Consider the following 26,103-nt stretch of genomic DNA (forward strand, 5'->3'; position numbering starts at 1 on the left):
AAAACTAGCCGGGCGTGGTGGCGGGCGCCTGTAGTCTCAGCTACTTGGGAGGCTGAGACAGGAGAATGGCGTGAACCCAGGAGGCGGAGCTTGCAGTGAGCCGAGATCACGCCACTGCACTCCAGCCTGGGAGACACAGCGAGACTCCGTCTCAAAAAAAAAAAAAAAAAAAAAAAAAAAAAAAAAAGCACTTAAGCACCCAGGGTACATCAAAAGTTAGTCTTAAGATCACATGAGTAAACAAGCTAGCTAGATAAACTACTCTGCCTTTCTTTATTACTATTTTAATTTGTTTAAAGGTAAAGGGATCATACCACCTTTAGCCAGATCTATTACCGAAGTTATGCAAACCTCTGGCCTTCCAAGATTTGTGTCTATTTCTATAATTCTCTAATATTTTTCCCATCAGCCTGATTGAACCTCAACAGGTACTCTTGAATTTAAAATTTCATAAACCATCCAAATCAAATAGCCCTTTCCATAGAAATCCTGAGGAGCAAACACACTGTCTATGCAAAACTATTTTTTTCTTTCTTTAAAATTGAGTATTTTTTTATTTTTATTTTTTTAAATTTTTTATTTCCATAGGTTATTGGGGAACAGGTGATGTTTGATTACATGAGTAAGTTCTTTAGTGGTGATTTGTGAGATTTTGGTGCACCCATCACCTGAGCAGTGTACACTGCACCCAATTGTAGTCTTTTATCCCACACCCCCTTCCCACTCCTTTCCTCTGAGTCCCCAAAGTCCTTTGTGTCATTCTTATGCTTTTGCATCCTCATAGCTCAGCTGCCACTTATGAGTGAGAACATACAATGTTTGGTTTTCCATTCCTGAGTTACTTCAGTTAGAAATAATAGTCTCTAATCTCATCCAGGTTGCTACAAATGCCATTAATTCATTCCTTGTTATGACTGAGTAGTATTCCATTATATATATATACCACAGTTTCTGTATCCACTTGTTGACTGATGGGCATTTGGGTTGGTTCTACCTTGCAAAATTAATTTTTAAAAATCACGTAAATTGAGAACAATAATTAAGCCGATGAACTTCACTGCCCAGGAAAGCAATACTGAAGCAGGAAAAAAAAAATGTTATAAAACCATATAATTTTCATATCCTATTCAAGTAACTTTTAAAATTGATACATAATGGATATACATATTTTGGGGGGTACATGTGATAATTTGATACTTTCATAAAATCATATAATTGTATTAAATATCCTCCAACAAGCAATTAGTCATAAGACAGAAACATTTCAAATTGGAAATCAAAACCTAAGAACATCAATGTCCAAGAAGAAATGATGTGTCATGTGAGGAACCCAGTGGGAGATGATTTCATTATTGGGGTGAGTCTTTCCCGTGTTGTTCTCATGATAGTGAATGAGTCTCACAAGATCTGATGGTTTTAAAAAGGGGAGTTTCCCTGCACAAGCTCTCTTATCTGCCACCATGTGAGATGTGCCTTTCACCTTCTGCCATGATTGTTAGGCATCCTCAGCCACGTGGAACTGTGAGTCCATGAAACCTCTTTTTTTTTGTAAATTGCCCAGTCTTGGGTATGTCTTAGCAGTATGAAAGTGGACTAATATAGTAAATTCGTAACAGTAGAGTGGGGCACTGCAGAAAAGATACCCAAAAATGTGGAAAGGACTTTGGAACTGGGTAACAGGCAGAGGTTGGAACAGTTTGGAAAGCTCAGAAGAAAATAGGAAAATGTGGAAAAGTTTGGAACTTCTTAGAGACTTGTTGAATGTCTTTGACCAAAATGCTGATAATGAGATGGACAATGAAATCCAGGCTGAAGTGGTCTCAGATGGAGATGAAGAACTTGTTGGGAACTAAAGCAAAGGTGACTATTGTTATGTTTTAGCAAAGAGACTGGCAGCATTTTGCCCCTACCATAGAGACTTCTGGAATTTTGAACTTGAAAGAGATGATTTACGGTATCTGGTGGAAGAAATTTCTAAGCAACAAAGCATTCAAGAGTGATTGGGTGCTGTTAAAGGCATTCAGTTTATAAGGGAAGGAGAGCATAAAAGTTCAGAAAATTTGCAGCCTGACAATGTGGTAGAAAAGAAAATCCCATTTTCTGAGGAGAAATTCAAGCCAGTAGAGATTTGTATAAATAACAAGGAGCTGAATGCTAATCCCCCAAGACAATGGGGAAAATATCTCCAGGTCATGTCAGAGGTCTTCATGGAAGCTCTTCCCACCACAGGCCTGGAGGCCTCAGAGTAAAAAATGGTTTCATGGGCTGGGCCCAGGATCCTTGTGCTGTATGCAGACTAGGGACTTGATGCCCTGTGTCACAGTTGCTCCAGCTGTGGCTGAAAGAGGCCAACATAGAGCTTGGGCTGTGGCTTCAGAGGGTGCAAGCCCCAAGCCTTGGCAGCTTCCATGTGGTGTTGAGCCTGCAAGTGCACAGAAGACAAGAATTGGAGTTTGGGAACCTTTGCCTAGATTTCAGAAGGTGTAAAGAAATACCTGGATGCCCAGGCAGAAGTTTGCTGCCAGGGGTGGGACCCTCATGAAGAACTTGTGCTAGGGCAGTGCAGAAGGGAAATGTGGGATCAGAACCCCCACACAGAGTCCCTACTGGGGTACCACCTAGTGGAGATGGGAGAAGAGGACCACTGTCCTCCAGATCCCAGAATTGTAGATCCACTGACATCTTGCATCATCCACCCAGAAAAGCCACAGACACTCAGCACCAGCCTGTGAAGACAGCCAGAAGCGAGGCTGTACTCTGCAAAACCACAGGAGTAGTGCTGCCCAAGACCATGGAACCCATCCCTTGCATCAGCATGACCTGGATGTGAGAGATGGAGTCAAAGGAGATCATTTTGGAACTTTAAGATTTGTCTGCCCTGCTGGATTTCGGACTTGCTTGGGGTATGCAGCCCCTTTGTTTTGGCCAATTTCTCCCATTTGGAACAGCTGTATTTACCCACTGCCTGTACCCTCATTGTATCTAGGAAGTAACTCACATGCTTTTGATTTTACAGGCTCATAGGTAGAAGGAACTTGCCTTGTCTCAGATGACATTGGACTCTGGACTTTTGAGTTAATGCTGAAATGAGTTAAGACTTTGGGGGACTGTTGGGAAGGCATGATTAGTTTTGAAATGTTAGACATGAAACTTGGGAAAGGCCAGAGGCAGAATGATATGGTTTGGCTGTCCCCACTGAAATCTCATCTTGAATCGTAACTCTCACAATTCCCACATGTTATGGGAGGAACCTGGTGGGAGGTGATTGAATTATGGGGGCAGGACTTTACGGTACTTTTCTCATGATAGTGAATGAGTCTCACCAAATCTGATGGTTTTAAAAAGGGGAGTTTCCTGCATAAGCTCTCTTCTCTTGTCTGCTGCCATGTGAAATGTGCCTTTCACCTTCCACCATGATTGTGAGGCTTCCCCAGTCACGTGGAAGTGTGAATCCATTAAACCTCTTTCTTTTGTAAATTTCCAAGTATCAGGTATGCCTTATCAGCAGTGTGAAAATGGACTAATACAAGGTATCTAAGAAGAATGGATTTGAAATAAAACTTAATCTAAAGCATTGAAGAAAAATGGGAAAACCACCAAGAGAATGAAAGTGAGATAAAGAAAGAAGTAAAATGAGTTATGAAGTGGTTGAATTGGAAGACAATAATATCAAATTTACATGTTTATAGAGTTACTGGAGAAGATAAAATAGTGGAACAGAACTAATACCAAAATCTATCATTCAAGAAAAACGTTTGGAAGTAAATGAAGACATAATATACAAATTGAAAAATCTAACCAAGTACTAAAGAAAATGTACCTGAAGTAATCACCTACAAGACAAATTCTACTAAAATTATTACATAGTAACAATAATGAAAACATACTGATGACTTCCAGGCAAAATGATGAAACAAACTAGAAAGGGAGAAAAGAATGAGGTTGGCATTAGATTTGTCTACTTGTATAAAAGTAACAACTAGAACTAAAATACAAACCTTCCTAAATATATAATTTTTTTTAAAAAAGAGCAACTTTGTCATCGAGAAAGAGAAACAGCAAATTTAACAAAGAAAAATAATTTGTCACAGCAGAAAGACTATCAAAAGAAATTAATGAAATGGCAAACAACATATACCAAGGAGAGAAACAGTAAATATAACTATATACATAAAATTACAACAAAATCATGATTTATTCTGAATGGTTAAACATAAAGGAATAGACAAATGTGTAACAGGCAAATAAAAATGCAAAGAAGGGGCCAGGCATGGTGGCTTATGCCTGTAATCCCAACACTTTGGGAGACTGAGGTGGGCAGATCACTTGAGGTCAGGAGTTCGAGACCAGCCTGACCAACATGGTGAAACCCTGTCTCTATTAAAAATACAAAATTAGCTAGGTGCGGTGGTGGGCCCCTGTAATCCCTTCTACTGGGGAGGCTGAGGCAGGTGAATTGCTTGAACCTGGGAGGCTGAGATTGCAGTGAGCTGCTGTGCCACTGTACTCCAGCCTGGGTGCTAGAGTGAGACTCTGTTTCAAAAACAAAAAAACCAAACAAAACCAAAAAACACAAAGAAAGCAGGGTGGCAACCCTTATATCAGATGGGTAGATTTTAAACCAAAATGCATTAAACATTATAAGGAAAGATATGTTTAAATGCTAAAAACACAATTAAGATATAATAGGATTATACAACAAATAATGACATCCCCCTTTATATAAGGAGACATAGATAGAAATCCAGTGACAGTTGGAGACTTATACTATTCTCAGTATAAGACAAATAGACAAAAAAGAATATAATACACCTAAACAACATAATCACTAGGGTATATCTTATGCTCTATGGAACTTTATAACCTGAAAATAGATAATATACCTTCTTCTTAAGTACAGATAGAACAGTCCCAAAAATGCTCAGAAGTTAGCTCATAAAGAAAACATAAGCTTGGTGCAGTGATGCATGCCTGTAATCCCAGCTACCTAGGAGGGTTGTTTGAGCCCAGGAGTTAGGTGCAGGGCTTGGGTGAAACAAAGTGTTCTCCCTTGGCCAGGGTTGCTCAGTGGAAAGGTGAGTCACAGAGGGAGGCTCTCTGCCCCTCTCTCCTACTGGGGCTTTACTCACTTTTATCAGCAAGGGGCTGTTTGACTGCATTCTCTCCTAGGGTGTCTTTCATGATTCTGGTGGATTCCTGTTTTCCATACTGAATTAAAGCCCACAGAGTTGCTCTTTATGCACTATCTTGCTATTTCCAAGTGGCTGAGGCATGCTAAAAGCCTCTAATCCACCATCTTAGAACAAAAAAAGAAACTGAAATAAAGAATTTCTAAAAAAGCAAGGACAATGAAAAGTCTGCACATCAGATATTATGGGATTTACTTCAAGCAATGAGCTGAGGAAATTTATAACTTTTATTTATGTTTATCAATAAAAATGTAAGAAGATAAATGAATTCCCCAGTTCAAAAAGCAAGAAAAAAAGAAAAACAGAGTAACCAAAAACACAAGGAAATAATAAAGATAAAATTGCCACTAAATGCAAAAGGAATAGAAAAATAGATCTAAATAAATCTGTTTTTAATTAACAAATTAGACACACAGCTAATTTAATCACAAAATGGAGAACAAATAAAAATAACTGAAATGGGGAAATGATCACTGAAAAATAAGTAATTTAAAACTCATTAAGAGACTACTTTGCAAACTTCTCTGCAAATAAATATGAAAACTTAGATGAAACAGTTTCCTGCATAAATATACTTTACCAAAATTGGACACACTAGAGGTAGAAATCTTAGGCAGGCCAATTTCCAGAAAAGAAATAGAGAAAATTATTAAAGAACTACTCCACAGAAAAGCACCAGGCTCACCTGGTTTCTCAGGGGACTTCTACGTAATTGTCAAAGACCAATATTCATAGTGTCTCATAAATTATTATTCCAAAGCATAAAAAATGAAGAAAATTTTTATAATTCTTTTAGGAAATAGATATAACCTGATAAATACAGTATGAAAAAGAAAAATTATAGACCAACATCACTTATGGATATTAATTTAAAAGTTCTAAATAATATGAGAGTGAAGATAATTTAGCAACTGATAAAAAATGATACCCCACGACAAAGTGAATTTATTCCAGGAATATGATGTTCCATAATGTGACTCAATAAATGGAAATCCATTAATGTAATATACCATATTAATAGAGCTGAGATAGAACAGGCTACTTCCACAGATGCCAAAAAAACCTTCGGCAGAATCCAACACTTACGTACGTGATAAAGACATTCAAGAACCAAGAATTGAAGAATGCTTTCTTTCCATGAATATATGTGTCTGTGTGTCTATCTTTTTCCTAAAGCTAGCATATTACTTAATGGGGAAACATTTAGATCAGGAACAAAGTAAAGATACCCATTGTTTCCACCACTTTTTAATATTATACTACAGGTATTAGCTAACGCATGTAGGGAAGAAATTTCACAACATGAGAATTGGATTTTTGCAGATGGTTTCATGAGCCTGGAAAACATTTGAGAAGTAATACACTAATTTAAACAATAAAAGTAGTCCTGAAAAGTAGCAGGACATAAAATTATCACACAGAAATCAATAGCGTTCACATAACCAGTGAGATAATCCAGTGGTAGGAGAAAAGACAACTTGAAGTAGCAACATAGAACATGAAATATTGAGACTCAGCACATTTCTTGTCAAATTTATTCCTGTATGAGGAAAACTGTAAAACATTCTTGAGACTCAAAAGTAAACAAGCAAATTGCAAGAAATACGTTGTGAGTTCTCTCTAATTTAAAATTAACACAATCCTACATATGCATTTACTTTCTAATTCTGCATTCATTTATCTAGGAATTTACCCTGAAGATAATCAAGGCAAAAATATGTATGCACAAGGTTATTATGCTATGGTTAGTATTCCTTCATATACTGCACTTTTCCCTGAATACATATCACATTTTAAGGAATTTCTCTAGCTACCTCCTTTTTAAAATTTAACTTTCTACTTTGAGATAATTACATTCTCATGTAAGTGGAACAAATAGTACAGAGAATGGTACTGGATGTATCCTTAACCCAATTTACACCAGTATCATAGCCATGATCTTGAAATTAACCCAACCACTCATTTCATTCAGATTTACATGTACACAATGAGTGTGGTTAGTTCTGTGCTGTTTTAGCACACATGTAGTTTTGTGTACAAACCACCAAATCAAGACAGAATAGTACCACAAGGATCTCTTGTGCAGCCCTTTTGTAACTACATCCATAAACTCTCCAGCCCTATCCTATCTCTGTGCCATCCCTAATCTATGCAAACTCTTAATTTGTTCTTCATTACTGTAATTTTGTCATTTCAAGAGTGCTATATAAATCATACAGTTTATATAACTACTATATATATGTATATGTATATATTTTAGACATATAGTATATAGACTGTTGGGATTGGCTTTTTCCACTGAGCACACTTCTGTTGAGATCTATCCAAGTTGTATCAATACTTCCTTTTAAAATATAATCCACTTATATAACATAATATTCACCATCTTAAAGTGTACAGTTCAGTGGTGATTAGAACATTCACAGTTTGTACAGTCATCACTCCCCACCCAAAAGAAGGCCTGTACCTGTTAGTACTCAGTTCCAATTTACCCTTCCTTATCTCCTGGCAACTGCTAATCTACTTTCTATCTCTAGATTTGTCTGTTCTGAACATTTTATATAATGGAATCATACACTATTATGAATAATGCTGCTATGAAGATTCATGTACAAGTTTTTATATGAACATATGTCTACTTCTCTTGGGTATACACCTAGGAATGGAATTGACTGGATCATATGTTTGACTATTTGAGGAACTGCCAACCTGTTTCCCAAAGTGGCTGCACCATCTTACAGTTCCATCAGCAATGTATGAGGCTTTCAATTTCTCTGCATCCTTACCAACACTTGTTACTGTCTATTTTTTTATTATAGCCATCCCAATGTGTAGAAGTAATATCTGATTGTGGTTTTGATTTGCATTTCCCTAATGAATAATGATGTTGAGAGTCTTTTCATGTGCTTATTGGCCATATATGTATCAGCTTTAGAGAAATGTTTATTCAAATCCTTTGACCATTTTAAAATCACATGGCTATCCCTTATATTGATGAGTTGTAGTAATTCTGTATGTATAATCTGGATATCAGATCCTTATGTGTGATTTGCAAATATATTCTCGATTTTGGTATCTTTTCACTTTCTTGCTAGTGTCTTTTGACTCCCAAAGTTTTTAATTTTGATGAAGTCCTATTTATCTAGTTTTTGGTTACTTGTGCTTTTGGTGTCATATCTAAAAAATTTTTGCCAAATCAAAGGTCATGCAGATTTATACCTGTATTACCTTCTAAGAATTTTATCATTTTAGCTCTTTTACTTTCAAGTCTTTGATGCATTTTGAGTTAATTTTTGAATACTGTGTGAGCTAAGGATCCATCTTCATTCTCTTGTACATGGATATCCAGTTGTCCCACTTTATTTTTCGAAAAGGGAATTCTTGGCGAGTCTAAAACCCTACTGAGTCATTCATGGCTCCTGTCACCTAACATTTTGCTATCACCAAGTCCTACCACTTTGACTTTCTTAAGATTTCTCTGTCTGTTCTATTGTCTGTATCCCTTCTACTACCAACTGGTTCAGGCAACTGCCATAGACTTCGTATTTGTTTCCCTGTGTCCGTTTTCTTATTTATATCCTTCAAAATCACGCTTCACAAAGCCTTCAAGTATTGAAAATACAAGCTAAACACGTAATCCCCTATGTAAAAGGTTTTATGGATTCCCTTCTATACAAGAGTGTGACCAAGAAGGTAGTCTGAATTCAGAGGACTTGATTTCATTTATTTCTTCTTACTATGTATATGGCCCTCTTGGCCACATATTTCTCCCCATCTGCAAAATGAAGATACTTACAGATCTTCATGGGATTTTTCATGATTAAGAAACTCACGTAAAGCACTTAACACAGGGCCTGGATTGTGGTTATCAATAAATATTAGTTACTGTTATCAGTTTATATTGTTAAATATTTTGTTGTTGACACTTGGGCAAAATCAGAGTAACTCTCTTCTCTCAGCTATTTTGGGTACTTGTAAAATAAGAATGAGTTTGAAATCTCAAGATATCAAAAAACTTAGCCTCTTTATTTTCTATCCAAATTGTAATAAATAATATTAGATGGCATTAATAATATTAAAGGCCACCCCGGCTTCAACACTCTACTTAGGAGATTTCATTTTTATTTGCAAACGACCCAGCAAATTTGGGCTTCTCCACTTTATTGTAGGGGCAAACCCAGAAGGATTTGTCCATGACTGGGTATCTACTTTAAAGGGGAAACATTTCTGACTCCTTTTGCCATCTCTCTTCAGGCAGGAATTTGTCATACTGAGTTGCAGTAAAAAAGAAAAAAACCAAAATCCATTACTTTTTTGAAGCAGATTCAGGGGTAGGTCCCCCTTTGTTATTTAATAGGAATATTAAACTGAAAGTTGGCCCAATTTTGGACAGATTTCTTACCATAATTTAGAAGACAGATGCTGTTTGTTGCATTATGTGTAAATTATCTTCTGAGAAAGGGGAACACAGATCTTAATTGCAAAATGCCTCTCATTTCTCAAGTCACACACACACATCACTTGTATGACAGTGCTAGAAAGCATCAGATCTATGTAGAAATTTTAAGGTCCTCCATAAACAAAACAATATTTTGAGGAAAAAAATTGGAGGGATAAAAAATTTTGGAAATAGTGGTGATGAGTGCACAATAGTGTGAATATAATTCATGCCACTGAATTCTACATTTAAAATGGCTAAAATAGTAAACTGTATGTTTTATATATATATACACACACACATACATATATATATATATATTTGCCACAATTAAGTAAATAGTTATACACGTATACATAATCAGCAGTACATTTTTTAAAAAGTTTCAAGGTCAGTAATTGAGTAGAAATTTGAAGAAACTATCCAAAGCAGTTGAGCCCCTGGGGCTTTTAGCAAAAACTCCAGAGAGGTGATTTTGGCCTGAAGTGAGTCTCAAAGCTTAAACATTAAAAGGATACTTAGAACACACAGACTTTTTCATCCTAACATAATATGATAAACAATTTAAATCTGAATGTAACAACTACTGTTCCATATCTTTTCCTAATACCATTACATGTTCCTGTATTTTACTGGTCAAAAAAACTGTGAAGTTAATTGGCATAGCCTGTTATTTTCTGGTATCTGTTCCGATTTCAAAGGAAAGAAACAGGCTCAGAGAAGATGCCTTGCCCAGAGTCATACATTTAAAAAGAATATAAGAGCTATATTGAGTACAAATGCAGTTCCACTGATTCATCATTCATTAATTATATAGATACTTGAACATCTGCTGTGTCCTAGGCACTGGGGATATAATGAACACCACAATGTCTATATCCTTTCTCAAGGATATTATTACAGTCTAATAAAGGTAGGAGTTGCCCCACAGTTATCATACAGTATGACAAGGTGGGGTAAGTACAAAGGACTATGGGAGTATTTCACAGGGCTGTTTAAAACAATATGTAATATTCAGAAACATCTGATATTTGGCTCAGCTTAACTTCTATAACTGTGTAAAGCCTAAGTTTTCCATCTTCTTTGGAAACCTCCTAATTATTCAGAGTCATTAGCCTTTCATAGCCCCAAGCCAGCCGCATAGCCAGTTGCATCACACTGCAGCACACTGAGGCAGACTGCAGGTTGAAACTTACCCAGTTTGGAAAGAACTTGTTTTACCCCAGCCATGGAAACAGGTGTACTCATTCCTCCTTCATGGGTCTACTGAAATTCAACACTTAACATTAGGTTCCTGATGCATAGTGGATACTGAATAAATGTTTACTAAATGAATAAAGTCTCCCCAAATCAAGCCTTCCTATTGAGTTGGGGCAGTCCCAACCAGCTTCCACCTTCTTCTAATATATTGCTGTAACAAAATACGGATTTCCTGGTATTTCTGTGGCCTGGGGACTGTTAACTGTTACTTCAGTTTAGATTTTTACTAACGGGACATAACCATGTTCTCCAAAAAGGTAAATATTTTATTGTTGCTTTAAAACTTGGTATCTCAAACTTCCATATCTAGAACTTTTATGAGCAGCACAAATAATCTTTTATAATGTTTAAGGGTGATGTTGAAACCGCCAAAAAAGCAAAGATACTGAGATCTAGATCTTTGACTTAATAGTTACATATATTTGCAATATCTTGTAAACTATGGAAATTTCTAATGGTTTTAGGATCTTATTTGTATCATTCTTGAAGGGCAATTAATTATTTGCTATTTAATTGTAATTTTCAGGTAAAGAAGATACTCCCTCATTACTTGGCCTCTGTGGATCTCTAACGTCAGTGGCAAGTTACAAGTCTCTAACAAGCTTAAAATCTAATGACTACCTTGCAAGTCCTACAACAGAGATGACAAGTCCAGGCCTAACTCCATCCTGAAAATGTTTATGTAAAAGCCAAAAGTTTTTATGTTGTAAATGTTTAATTTACATATGTTTGACTGCTGGGAAGACCTTTGAAATTTTATATTGTTCTGGTACATGTCTGAAAGTCTATTGCTTAGAGAGAATCCACTCCAGATAAGAGATTTTGAGTGAAAAACAATGATCCCGCCATTTTTCAGTTTTAAAATTCTTATATTTGTCATTGAGAAAGTTCAGAAAGGAATAGGCTTTAAAACAAAAAAACTTTCAAAGATCCACCAAATAGTTCATAGCAAATTGTACATATTGTTCAGCTGATTTTTATATATTTAAATATACCTTAGTGGCCAGAGACTGACTTCAAAGGTTTATTCCAGAGACTTAAGCTAAGTATTTTTTCATTCTTTCAGATTTAAAAAAAAAAAAAAAGTTAATTTCATTTTTTCATTAATTTCTTCGTAAGTTCTATGCTTTAAATGCCTTGTTTTTAATATCAGGGGAAGGTTCTCAGCTGCATTCTCACAGTGGCTTATTCAGTTTTTCTTTAATATTTACCATTTGGTATCAACTCAACATTCCACTTAACATTTTATAATTTCCATAGGAATGTGTCTGTTTTGGTAGTTACTGACTTAATTTGTTAGTGCCACAAGGAAAATATTTTACAGCATTTTATGCCATTTAGGTAAAATGAATAAACTGTTTTTCAAGATTTTCTTAAAAGATTATCAATTTAAAAATATGATCAAGTATGCCTCAAATACTAGACATATTTCAAAATGTAGAACAAACGTTGAAAAATTGTTTTGCCAGGAAAGAGTTCAAGTTCAGTTAAGGATTTGAGAGGCTTTTAAACAAGGATCAATAGGGTAGTTATCATACTTGATTAATATATGTCTGATATTCAGTGCTGGTTCTTTTTCCTGTTTGTGCAACAATGAAGTGTGTCATGTGTTTTATAGCCTCTAGCATTAATCACACAATAATCTCATTTTAAAACATTTAAATGTTAAAAAATCCCCACACTTATGTACAGGTAAAATTAGTTTTCTTTTTTTAAAACAAACAAACAAAAAGTTGTAATCTGTACTTTCATTTCTTTTGGAATTTTTGAAACAGCTACATTAATTCCTAAAAATCCCACCATACTGAAAATGTATGGCATGTATTTTCTATAGTAAGTAATATGAGGAAAACATGATTAGCTGTGCCAAAGAAATTTTATACATTGTTTACATGATGAGGCCACAGTACTTATTGGGGACTTCATATGGTATTTTTGTTTATTGAGAAGAGTCAAGAACCGACGTTACCACATTCATTCTTTGTGTTAGAAATGTAGGAGTGTGGTAGTTTTCTGCAAAATTTACAGCTTAGTCTCATAATTTGGAATTTAAGATAGTAAGTAGTAACAAGGCAAGTCTTATATGTAAGACAGTCAAACAGTGTCACTTCGGGGACAAAGGCCTGGAAGCCCTTAAAATAAGTTATCTTAGATGTGCCAGAACATATTCAGAGCTTTATTCCTTTAGCTTAAGGCTTTAATACTTGTAGAAATGCAAATATTCTTGAGAAATGACACATTTTTGTTCTCAGTTTCTCAACTCTGTATACCTGATTGTGAGTGAAGTATCCAAAGCAGGTTTTCATCAGCTTGGGGGATGGAAGGTAGGTATAATAGGACAATGGAAACTTTGGGAGAAGGGAGTGAGGAAATGGAAAAGCAGAAATTTGAAAATTTTAGCCCAGACTTGAGCACTATTGCTGCTTTCCTATGAACTATCAGAATGTTTAAATGCTTTATCATTCATGGTCCACTCTCAACTAACATTTATTATCCTTTAGTAATTAAACAATGGTTTTACATACATTTTTATAATGTAGAAGGAAATTCAAGATTCCATAATCATAAAATTTTTCAGATCTGTCTAATGTATAATTTGTGCATCTTAACATGCTGCTAAATGCAGATTTAAACATTACATCTGAGGATCATGACTTTTCCTCCTTTCTTGGAGATCTTGGTGTAAAATTCATCTGCTGTTATTAAATCAGGTTTCTACACAGTTCATTTCACACTAAAGGTAGTTACTGTTTGCATGAAGAAACATGTATGTCTCAATCTTTTAGTTTGGTAGTGTTTACTGTTCACCCACCCCTCTTACCTCCAAAAGAATGCTGAATTATACGCCAATATTTCCATGTGTATTCTGTTGCCTTGATGCATACTATACTTGTTGCATGTATATTAAACATTTTGTACTATGCCCTGGTGGTCTTATTTTGACAAAAGGTTAACTGATTTAACTTGCACACTAAACTTTTGTTTCAGCAAATGTGGTAAATATATATTGTTTCACACCTAAAATACTAACATGAAAATGGAATCGGAGAAATCCTTATTCCAACTCACGTCAAGTTAAATATCCTATTTTTAAAAAGTAACATGATATGCTTTAGAATACACATCTATTGAATCAGTACAGTTTAGTAGTGGTTCTGGCAGTGTTACTGGTTTAATTATAAAATAGTCATGTTTGCTTTCTTTGTAAGAATCATCACTATCTTCTTGGCACCTATGAGATGGCATCAGGATGATGTAAGCATTAAATAAAATCATATATAAAAGTTCTAAAGAGATAAATGCCAAATGCAAGCTACTAATTATGATTGGCAGAAAAAGTAAATCATAAGTTAGTTGTTAAATCATTCGATTTACATACAGTTTTTAAGTGGTTATAAATGTGTCCCAAATTTACAACTTAGAAAACTGATTTGTTAAAGTTCCTATCATTAGATGAAATGTCCAGATTTTGCTAAACATATTGGATTACCGCTTAAGCGTCACAAGACTGTGGTTCATTCTGCTCTTCTGAAAGCAAAGCAGCTTCGATTTGGTTTTAGCATTTGTCATTTTAACTGATGACAGGAAAGGGAAGATAAAATTACCTCTTTTTCATTATGGTACATTTAAAAAGTGTATTTTAATACAAACCAAAACTTTTAGATTTCTAACACAGATCACCTTATCATAAGCCCCATTTTCCATACTGCTAGTTATCGTTCCAAAACCCAAGTCTAACTGTTACAACTGTGCCGGAAAGTTTTTCCTAGGCTTCCCATGGCCTTCTTGTTCCTCCTTTAGCACACAAGGCCTTTGACTACATTTCCAGTCTGATCTCTTACCACATTTCCATGTATACATTTTGTTCAAGCCATATGGACTAAATTCCACTGCCTTACTGAGAATCCCACTTCCCTGCGTATTTACTAATTGGATTGCCTGTCAGTCCAACTCTTAGGTTTCCTGACCACTCCCCTTCTCTGCCCCCAGGCTGAGTGAACAACTCCCCATATTTCCCATGACTCCCTTTGCATGCTTCTAGCAATCAGTCATAGCTCTGAAACCTCCTGTGGCCAGTAACAATATCTGAAATGTCTTGTCTCCAGTGCTTTTTTTATACTGCCTACTACAAAAAATGTCCCAATAAATGCTGACAGATTAAAATAATATAAAAGCAGTAATCTTTTATTTAAAAAGTTCATCTTAGAAGAAAATTCAAAAGGGATACAATAAACTTGTCCACACCCCAAACACTTGTGCCCAAGACAAAAAGAGGGAAGAATTTGTTTTTAATTTTAAGTTCAGGGGTACATGTGCAGGTTTGTATATAGGTAAAGTTGTGTGTCGTGGGGGTTTATTGTACAGATTATTTCATCACCCAGGTATTAAGCCTAGTACCCATTAGTTATTTTTCCTGTCCCTCTCCCACCTCCCACTCTCCACCCTTTGACAGACCCCAGTAGATGTTGTTCCAAGAGGGAAAATTTTTAAAAACACATGCAGTTAAATAACCATCGTGAATAGTTTTCCTAGAAAAAGAAGAAAAAAAATTGCCTTTTTAAAAAAGTCAAACATGTACTACATTAAAGGTTGCAATCATCTAATATTTAAAATTAAAGATGTTCCTTCTTAAAATTTTACATTTAATCAACTAAATGTTTATGTTAGAAAATGTAACGTTAATAGAATAAAAGCTGTTTGAGAAACATCACCAAGAACACTGTTGTGGCGCATGTTTACAAATATTGCAATTCCTGCAACATATGTATTGAAAAGTCTGGAAAGCCCATATGGCTGAGAGTTAAATTTGAATACTGACGTAAAACCTGGGAATATTCATCGTGCCAATTATGGTTCAATTATTTTATCAGACAGAAATCTGGAAGCAAATTAAAATTTTAAAATTTTAGCTATTCCATGGACTGAATTTTTCTAGGTACTATTTTAATACAAATTAAGTTATTATGGCAAAATTCTGAACCCTTTTTGGTTCAGAATTCTAAAAGTATTAATGTTTCTTTACCTCTTAAGTATAAAGAAAGCTTCAATTCAGCCTTCTTTTCATCCAGATACATTGCATGTAGTATGTGTTAGAAAAACTACTAGGCATTTAGATTTACTTATATTATTTTATTCATAAGTAAGAATTTTCCTAAGTGCAGTGAGGGGTAGGAGACATGGAAACCTTTCTCATACTTATAGGTGATATTAAACAAATATGTAACTGCCTTTTGGGAACAGTATTAAGTTTTTCTGCTTTTTTTCTATGAATTAGCCTTAAGCATAGCAAAACTAAGATAAATTTAAATTTAATATTGTTAGAGAGCACTGTTCAAGATAAACTTTCATATATATATCACAGTACAGCATTATACAATGATTTTATATAAAAATATTTAGAAGCACAGTGATGATTTTAAGAAGGCATAAACATTTTAATGAAATATAAGAAAGTCATGAATATTTATATAGATATGTTGCAAATTTAAGGTAAATCAACATAGGATAAAATAAACAGAAGATTACATGCAAACCCTATATACTTTATTTCTGGTGTTATACTTTCCTACTATAGTACAAAATCAATTAGTTCCTCTACCAGCACTAAAGACTTGTCATCTATTCATTTTAGGAGAGGAAAAAAAATGCTTCACATTTTCCTAAAATAAAGACTGCAGTAAAGTGCTGTTTTCTTTTTAAAGGATATAGATCCTAAGAATATAAAACTAAAGTATAAAAAATGAATAGCATTTCTTTTCCTGCCATCATATCCTTTCTTATCTCATTCCTACATACAATGAATGATAAGCTAAAGTATTTAGACATGTACGGTGACTGAAAGCAATGTCTTCAAGGAAACAGCTTCTTGTTTAGCCTCTTACTCTACCATACTTAGTGTAAAAATCAAAGGATATTTTAGAAATATTTTGTAACTATTATTGTAGCAATAATGTCTTGTTAGAACAAGACAATAAAAATGACCTAGAGAATTCCGTGAACAATGATACTTGGATTACAAGATGGCTAAAAATCAGAGGCTATTCCTGTGTGCAAACTATTTTTACCAGTCTAAATACTATGTAATTTACCACTGAACACCCAAGTTTGGCTGAAGTGAACATTTGCTACTATCAGTAAAAAACTCCCTTTCTTACAGGAACAGCAGAAATATAGACATTTAGTCATCAAAAATGGCACAATGTACATCACACAAATGATTATATTATGGTTCATAAGGAGAACAGCCACAATTTTGATCAAAGAAATCTTAATACATGTGAAGCCTTAAAACAGCAACATGGCAGGGAGGGACAGGGAGGCGGGAACCTAATGCATTTGAATTAAAGGAAACAGGCAATATTTGGTCAATGTCAACAATGCTATTTAACGACTGCCTTACCTACTTTACTGAAATACAGAAATACCTATGTACATGATTTAAATGTGCACAAGACTTGGGCTTTTTTCTAGACTACGTACATCATTCAGCACACAATTCAAAAAGTTGTTGTGTATCCGACACACTCCCAATAAGATGATGTTACACTGAAACATATAATATTAAACTCGCAGAGATTGCTTTTGATGCTAAGGAGTAATTTGTCTTATTTTTACAAGAATGCTCAATGGTGGTGATTTCTAGAATATTTTTTTCTGTATCACCAAAAATAGGATAAAATTTATTTTAAAATTATGGTTTAGAGGTAGAGCTGAAATCATTTATTTAAATTATAGGAAAGAAAGACTTAAAATCATTGTAAGAGAATAATGGTGAAAAACATTCTTGCCTAAGAGTCTCCATCTTCTTTGGTTATAGTTGTTGTTTCAAGTTGAAACAGCATCACTAGTACTGCTGCCTTCGAACATTTTGTTTCTGGAAAAAAGCCTTTCCAAATTCATAAGTACTGATCATAATGGCACAAGCAGGAGCAATTTTAATTAAGCGAGGAATTAGGCCTGAAAAAAGAATAGGAATAATCAAAACAAATATTTTTTTCTTACCTTATTTTTAAAACTATAATTTTTTGGCTTTATTCTGATAATGTTCAAATTAAATGAATATGTTAAAATCCATAAATTGGTAGAAAAGACTGCACCTCCAACAACCTCACTTCAATCCATATTACATTATAGAGAAATTTTTATCTTACTGATAGTAAATCTGTTATTTTAATGTTTATTTTAATTTATAATACAGATATTTAGGAGAAAATAAACATAGTATGTTACCTATAACTTCCTTCTATAAGTTAATTTTAGAAGGTGATAGGTTTAAAAGTAATTATTCTATTCAATGATTCGGTAAAGCCAAGTATTTTTACCTGAAAATAATCCGGAAAATCCATTTTTAGCAACAATGTTCTTCATTATAACCCAGGTTGACATATGCAAAGGCATAGAAACTAAATGTTAAAATAAAGAAATAATGCTATTATAAATAACAATTTAATAATTCCTAATACAGATAACACAAAGTAGTGTTCATGGCCCTTGGGGATATATAATTTCATTACCATAAGAGGTTTGTTTACCTAAAAAGCTACTTTAAGTTTTAATAGATTCATTAAAAATAAAAAACAGAAAAAGGCTGTATATTTAAAGATGTATAGGACGGGATGCAATTAAGGAGGAATGTACTGAGGGTTTCTCCTGACTTGATAATGCTTGTTTCTTAAACTTGATGGTAGTATTTTTTAAACTTTTTTCTAGGTCTTAAAAACTTTTCATAATGAAATTTTTAAAAGATGTATAGACAGCTACTTCGGAGGCTGAGGTGGGAAGATTGATCTCTTGAGCTTAAGAGTTCAAGACCAGCCTGGTCTTGAACTCTTAAGTGAGACCCCCATCTCTTAAAATGTGTATAGAAACCTTCATGGGGTATCCAATGCCAAAGAAAAGTCCTCACAATCATTTTTCATTCACGTTTTATTATAAATAGTTTTAAAACTTCTTTTCTTCTAAAAAGAGTTCTGAGGAAAACAGCTCATTCTCCCTAGCAGTGTCTTGAGTTATTACTACCTTTCTGAATGGGTATGCTAGTCTTGAAATAAATTAGACCAGTGCTCTCTCCTTCGAAGGGTTTATTTTAGCTAACAATAACATCTCACTTATTTGCAACCACTCAAATATCTGGAAGAAAATGAATAAAAAACTATGTTTTTGAAAACTTAGCAAAAGTAGATGTCACTGAAGTATAAACATAAAGCTTGTTTGTAAACTAAATTTGTTTATTTTCATTTTATGCACTTTTCTAAACAGCTACCTTGGCCCACAGACTACTAGATGCAATAAGATTAAAAAAAAAAAAAAATTGTAAGAACCAGATACACTACCATGTAAACAACATGACAGCTAACAGGATGAAGATTTCAATGTCTTGTTTTGAGACCAGCTGGATGATGGGCAAAAAATCCTATACTGCCCTCTCTAGCTTTTGAGAGCTGCTACTCTACAAAAGTCAATGTTTACATGGAAGACAACCCTGAATCATTAAACAAGATTAAAGTATGTACCACTAAGCAAGCCTGGAAGATAAAAGTTAAGATAAAACGATATCTTTCAAAAATGACTTTCTAGAATTTTGCCATTTAATGGAGTGTGATTCATTATCTCCAAATTTCATTTATATAAAATATCAGAATCTCTGACTATGAATAAATGAGGACTAAGATAAATGAAGCCTTATGATTTATTTAAGAAGCTATACCAGCAATAGTATAAGCATAAACATAATAACTACAGCAGCCCAACACTGATTACAAAATATGAATGAAATTTAACTTTCTCAAGAAAGTCAATGACAAGAACTTTCTAAGTTGGCAATTTTCACTTCATGTTTAAATTATTTCATTTAAATTTTAAAAACTAGTCAAAGAATGGTGATCAAGCAGCAGGTGTTTCTAATCTTGTAGAACTCATGCCCCAAACTAGTTTCTATTTTAACAGGAAGGTGAAATTAAGAGAATGACAAAAAGAATATCAACTGAAGGTAAGCCAAGCTCTAGTGGAACCTTAGAAGTGTCTCCTGCCTAACATTTAAACATTAAAGAGCTACTCCTACAGGTAATAAGCAAATTCTTGCACTGTAAAGAAACACTTTTATTATTAAATATTTCAAGCATAGAGAAAATAAATGCTCATTTACTGAACATCCAAATTTACTATATCGTAATAACTCTTTCAGATCCAGTTGAAGCCCCCTATATATTCCTCCCCAATTGTATTTTTCCTCATTCTCAAAGGTAATCACTCTTGTCTTTCTTTTTTCATCTTTCTCATGCATTTGTTTAAATGTTTACATCTAAACATATCCAGATGTATACTCTTCTTTGTATACATCTGGAATGTACAGAACAATGTATACTTTTTTTTTTTTTTTTTTGAGACAGAGTCTTGCTCTGTCGCCCAGGCTGGGGTGCAGTGGCCGGATCTCAGCTCACTGCAAGCTCCGCCTCCCGGGTTTAGACCATTCTCCTGCCTCAGCTTCCCGAGTAGCTGGGACTACAGGCGCCCGCCACCTCGCCCGGCTAGTTTTTTGTATTTTTTAGTAGAGACGGGGTTTCACCGTGTTAGCCAGGATGGTCTCGATCTCCTGACCTCGTGGTCTGGGCCTCCCAAAGTGCTGGGATTACAGGCTTGAGCCACCGCGCCCGGCCAATGTATACTTTTCTTTATCCTCCTTTTAAACTTTATATAAATGGTATCACACTGCACACTGACTTCTGCAATGTGCTTTCAGAATTATCTAGGTTGGTAAGTGCAGCTATATTTTATTCATTTTAATTGCTGCATGGTATTGCATTATATGGCTTATAATGATTTATCCATTTTCCTGTAAAGGGACATTTAGGTGATTTCTAACTTTTTGCTGTTTTTAAAAATCTTGCCTTGGATATCGTTGTACATGTGTAAAAGTTTCTCTAGGGCACATATCTAGGAGTGGAACTGATAACTCAGAATGGACTCCTTGCTACTGCCAGATTGTTTTCCAAAGTAGCTGTTCCAAATACTGTTACCATCATGGCATAAAGTTCCCAGTGAGCTACATCCTCCCCAACAGTTTAATTTATATAAAATGTTCTCTCACTGCTGTTCCTTAGTATTACCAAAATTGAACATTTTAAATAAGTTTATTTGGCAAGTATAAGCATTTCATAATGATTCATTTCTATTTTAAAATAGAAATATAATAAATATTGAAATACAGAAAAATATTGCCTTAAATATTAAAACCAATGTACTATTTATTAAATCTATTAAACATTTTAATTTTAAAATGTTTAAAAATTAAATATTGCTTGAGTAGTTTTTTTTTTCCTATAGTTCTATTGTCCAGTTAAGAATAGTGTTTTAAAAATATTAAATGTGTTCAGAGAAAAAGAAGTTTAACTTCTGGAAATAAGTACATTTGGGCCAGGTTTAAAAAGCTAAAACCAGAGATTAAATTTTTAAACATTAATAATATACGACATACTCATAAATTAGGTAAAAGTTATCTCTGTTATAGGATATGGCACTTACTCCATGCTAATGTGCTTCTGAATGCAGCCTCTGTTCCAGTAGATTATGAGCTCTTTGAGGATTTGGGTAATTGTCTCATTTATCTGTATATACCAGCATGGTGCCTGACACAGTATAGGCACTCAGTAATTGACTAATGAATGAAGAATGGAAGAAGTGGTCAAAGTAGGCTGACAGATCATATACTTGCATGGAACTATCATTCTATAGTATGATAGATGCAACACTTCATATTTTCTTTTTTGCTTAGAGAGAAAGGATTTGGTATAGTTGCGCTGTGGAATGAAGGAAGTCACTTCTAAGTGGAGCTGAGTTACTTCTTGGGGATAAATAATGTAAATCCAAATAGTAAGTATGGGCTGATTATCACTCAAATTGCAAGTGTAATTTCAACTGAAATATTATCTTAGTAAACCTTTAAGTAATTGGTTCATAGCTGAAGTACACTAACAGATTAAAATTTACAATGATAATCATGGAAAATTAAAACCCAACTCTTAAGATTTTTCCTTTCAGGTTTAAATGAGGAAACATTAATTAGAAAAAACCGGTGATAGGTAAGAGTTAAATCTAATAAAGAAAGATGGCTCCCTGGTGCCAGTCTCAATGAAGATATATATCACAATCACTTAGGGATCATTTTCAAAATATACAAGCTAGAGTTCCACCTCAGAGTCATTAAATGAGAGTCTATTGAGGGTGATGTCCAGCTTTAGGTATATTGAATAAGCACCTCAGGTGACTCCAATGATTAGTTACCAACATAAGTGGCTCCCAAACTTTAGTGTGCATTAGAATCTACCTGTACAGATTCCCATCTTTTCCCTTATCAACCACCATGACCACCACTACCTCAATGCCCCAGTCATTAGCCATTTATGCTAAATTACACCAAAGAGAAACTGGTGAAATCCTACTATATTAAATATTATACTTAAGAGGGGAAATAGAAATTCTGATAAGAAAAGAAGAATGAAACAAAGTAATTTTGAACTGTCAAAGGAGGACAGATAGGGCTTGGGTTTCTAGAAGGCTCATGCCTAAAACAGGGAAGTGGGAGAACCCTAATATAATAAAACTCTGATTACCTCCCAGGTTTTCATTAGCTTCTAATGTAAGAGGAGAGTAGGTATTTGACAGGTCAAAGACAAGGATGTCACCAATATCCATCAGATTCATTTGTAGAGGTCTGTAACCAGCTTCTTTCAACATTATACCTATTTTAGCTTTTATGCTAACTATTATAATCATGGGTAGAATAATTTTTATTTACATTGTAATAGTCTTATCACAAGACTTACATAATTTTGTAATAGATAATTTCCCATGGGTTTGCTACACTTTCTAAAGGGAATAAATGACAGAGGGATCCTAGTAGAAGCAAATAGGAGTACACTTTTGTTCTAGAAGAAATTACAGGTTATGAAGAAATAAAAATAGATGGTTTTTATGATTAAGTTGGGTTAATCAAAGTTGGTAAATGCAAAGGCACACAGTAAAAATCTTTAAATGTCATATTACCATGTTAACAAAACCATGGGATCATGTAATAATGAAAAGGCATCTGATAACGCTTTCATATACAGAGAGAGAGATATATATATATATACTATCAAAAAAAAAGAAAAAAGAAAAGAGGTTTCCCAGTAATTTCCTATCCTTTATCCTGATTTGTCTAGATTTATCTTATTGGTTTATTTCAAAGACTTATGAGGACAATAAAAATAATAATTTGTAATAGATCTGAAAACAAACTAGGAAAAGACATCATAAAACAACTTAGCTTTTAAATGACAAAGATTATTTCTTCTTTATCGCAGGTATGAGACTTAACTGATGGCATTCAAGAAACATTCGACTTTACATTTTCTTAAATTTTTTGTTTTTGTTTAGAGATTTTCTGAGTATTCCATTCTAACAGTATATTACTTTCAGTAAAATACACAAAGAATAATGCAGAAGAAAAAAATCTTGTTTTCTTTATTTTAGATATTCCTACAATATCTGGAAGGAAAAACAAAAAAATGCTTTAAATTTATTAAACTTACTTTTATGACTTTCATATGTCCAAAGTTGTGTCTGCTTTTGTGTTTTTACTACATCAAATGGTAAAGTTGCAACAGCTGCAAACTATCAGAAAGTAAAATTAATTTCCATCAACCTTTTAACTTTTCCTAAAATATTTTTACATTCTTCTAATTAGTACATTATTTAGTAAGAATAATAATGAACATAACAACTTTAAAATGAAATAATATGTATATCTTTTAAGTCTTCATTAAAGAAAACAGATATGTATTTCTCACTATACTCAAAAGTAAAAAGCCTCAGAAAAATTCCCTTACTTTCCTGAGGTCACATAGCTACTAGCTGCAGAGCCACAATTCCAACCAAACCTCTCTGACTCCACTACCAGCATTCACAATTTCTCATGCTCCTTTGTGTTTTATCATTCCTTTACATCACAAGAAGGTACAACACATATGTCAAAGCAAAAATTCTCAAGTATCTAGTAAGCATTTTAAAATTTCCAGCAAATGCTTTTAAAATAGAATAAAAAACTTAAATTTGAACAACGAAAATGAATTTTGAACTTTTAGCTCTATAAACCTTTTAAAATAGTTATGTAAATGTTTACATATTAAAATATAGTTACAATGGTTTACAATTTAGATTTTTTCCTATTAATGATAAAAGCTGGATGCAAATCACATTTCAAATAACTTTTCTCAAAATAATTTACACTTATTTCCACAATGCCTTGAGTTTTTTAATAACTTAATTCTTTTAAATATGTTATCACAATATTTGATACAACAGCCATGCAAGGTTAAAACTGGCATGTATTTTTGCTTCCCAACTCACATTTGGCCAATATGGTCATAAAATGCCCCTTTAAAATCACTTATATTTTATTTCAACCCAACAATTTGTTGATTTACGTTCTTGAAATCAGCTTTGAAGATTTCAGGTAAGGTAAAATCAATGATTTTTCTCCATCTTCATTATCTATCATGTAGTAGCTACAATGTTATGTAAGCCATTTTTGAAACTCTTTCTAAAATAAGGTGGTTTAGGTTGTTCTGTTTTCTGACAGAAAGCCTGGACACTCATATTCAGATGTTTTTTCTGTTGTAGAGACAAAACGTTATTTGAAAACTGTCAAAATGCAGCAATTTTCTAGATCATTTAAAAAAATCCTAAAAAAACAGATTTTCTAGGTTACATAGCAATAGTACAATAGAGGACTCTCCTTTGTATTTCTGCAAAACTGGTAAATATCCTAAAGCCATTACTCAACAATACTAATTGCTTTTTTTGTTCAATAGGCTTATAATCCACTAGGATTAATTTGAAAGATCTTAGACTGGGAATATTTATATCTAAGTTTTAAAGTCAACTGCGTGGCTTCCTTGGCCTAGATTTTCTGAGATATTATTAACAGTATTTTTTTCCAAGTCTCCATCACTTCACTCTGCTCCTTCACTATTGTTTTTATGTGGTTCCAGTGTGTTATTGTCTCACTACAAGTTATTACAAATTCATTTTTGGAAGCATGTGGGTATAAAAAAAACTATTACCAATGTCAGGGTGATATAAATCTGCATAATGAAAGTCTACTACAGGACTTTCATATCATTCTACAAGGAGGTGTGGAAAAAGATAAACTATTACCCAAAAAATGGTAACTTAAGATTCCTTCCGACTGTAATTTTTGTTCAAATTCTTTTAAAAACTACTTTAGTAGGAGGACAAATTGTTTCCAAAGAAACAGGAATCAGGAGCAGAGGCCAGAAGTGCTTAACGCATATGAGATGACACTGCATGAAATATTATGTAATCAGAGCAAAATTACAAAATGCTCTAAATAATAAAACTCTAAAATATTGTAACTGTAATGATCCAACAAATTCAAAAGTTTCTCACAAAAATGTTTTTGCAACATAAAAACATAAATACAGTATGTTTAAATTATTTTATTTGCTAATAATTTGTTTCCTTAAAATAGAGGGCAAATATTTAGAAAAACTTTCAAGCAGTGCAGCCAAAGTGGATCTCAATATACATGAGATGTTATATAATGTTTTGTTTTAACAATTATTTTTCTGGAATATTAATAACAAAAGAATAAACTTACAGAACCAGACAATGCCCCTGAAGTAAAGTTGATCATAAATGTTGGCTCATATAAACCAGACTTCTCACATAACCACTTCTTTAAAATTTCATAGTTATACCAGTACATTGCTATAAAAACAGAGAATGAAATGAACACACATTTAGAAACAAAATGTGGACTTTAATAAAAGGGTTATGAGGTTATATATTCAGGGGATAGACAAATTCTAACCTTGACACACCTTGCTTTCTGCTTAGACACCCACTAGGGTGGGATTTCTTTTTTTAAAGCAAAATTCTCAGTAATATTCTAGCAGTCCTATAAACAAAAAAAAAACTATGCATCAATGAAGTATGACTATAATTCCAAAGCCTGACAAGGACAAGAGTACAAAGGAAAAAAGTAAAGGCCAATCTATTCATGATCATAGGTACAGACTTCCTAAAAACAATAATGAAAAACAAACTGAAGTCAGAAATATTTCATAAAATATCATACACTATGATTAAGTTGGCTTATCCCAGAAATGCAAAGGTATACAATAAAAATCTTTAAATGTCATATTACCATGTTAA

The 26,103-nt window shown here is 33.8% G+C and overlaps 2 protein-coding genes across 18 annotated transcripts in view; one reads left to right on the forward strand and one right to left on the reverse strand.

The window, feature by feature from the left end:
- The window catches only part of RUNDC3B (RUN domain containing 3B), a 180,518-nt gene extending 166,707 nt beyond the window's left edge, over positions 1 to 13,811 (forward strand). For all 9 annotated transcript variants that reach the window (XM_050785280.1, XM_050785281.1, XM_050785284.1 and 6 more), the window contains one exon: positions 11,414 to 13,811. In XM_050785280.1, coding sequence (XP_050641237.1) covers positions 11,414 to 11,559 — 146 coding nt within the window. In that variant the 3' untranslated portion in view covers positions 11,560 to 13,811. The remainder of the gene's footprint in view (positions 1 to 11,413) is intronic.
- Positions 13,812 to 15,059: 1,248 nt separating this feature from the next.
- Positions 15,060 to 26,103, reverse strand: part of SLC25A40 (solute carrier family 25 member 40) — a 55,101-nt gene continuing 44,057 nt past the window's right edge. For 6 of the 9 annotated variants that reach the window (XM_050785289.1, XM_050785293.1, XM_050785290.1 and 3 more), the window contains 4 exons: positions 25,547 to 25,656; positions 23,457 to 23,538; positions 18,210 to 18,290; positions 16,003 to 17,844 (listed from right to left, as the gene is read on the reverse strand). In XM_050785289.1, coding sequence (XP_050641246.1) covers positions 17,732 to 17,844; positions 18,210 to 18,290; positions 23,457 to 23,538; positions 25,547 to 25,656 — 386 coding nt within the window. In that variant the 3' untranslated portion in view covers positions 16,003 to 17,731. Of the gene's footprint in view, positions 15,417 to 16,002; positions 17,845 to 18,209; positions 18,291 to 21,189; positions 21,542 to 23,456; positions 23,539 to 25,546; positions 25,657 to 26,103 lie in introns of those variants that run through there. The other 3 variants (XR_007724410.1, XR_007724411.1, XM_050785295.1) reach the window with 3 other exon arrangements.

This window comes from Macaca thibetana, chromosome 3, assembly GCF_024542745.1.
Source record: "Macaca thibetana thibetana isolate TM-01 chromosome 3, ASM2454274v1, whole genome shotgun sequence".
Classification (NCBI taxonomy): Eukaryota; Metazoa; Chordata; class Mammalia; order Primates; family Cercopithecidae; genus Macaca; species Macaca thibetana.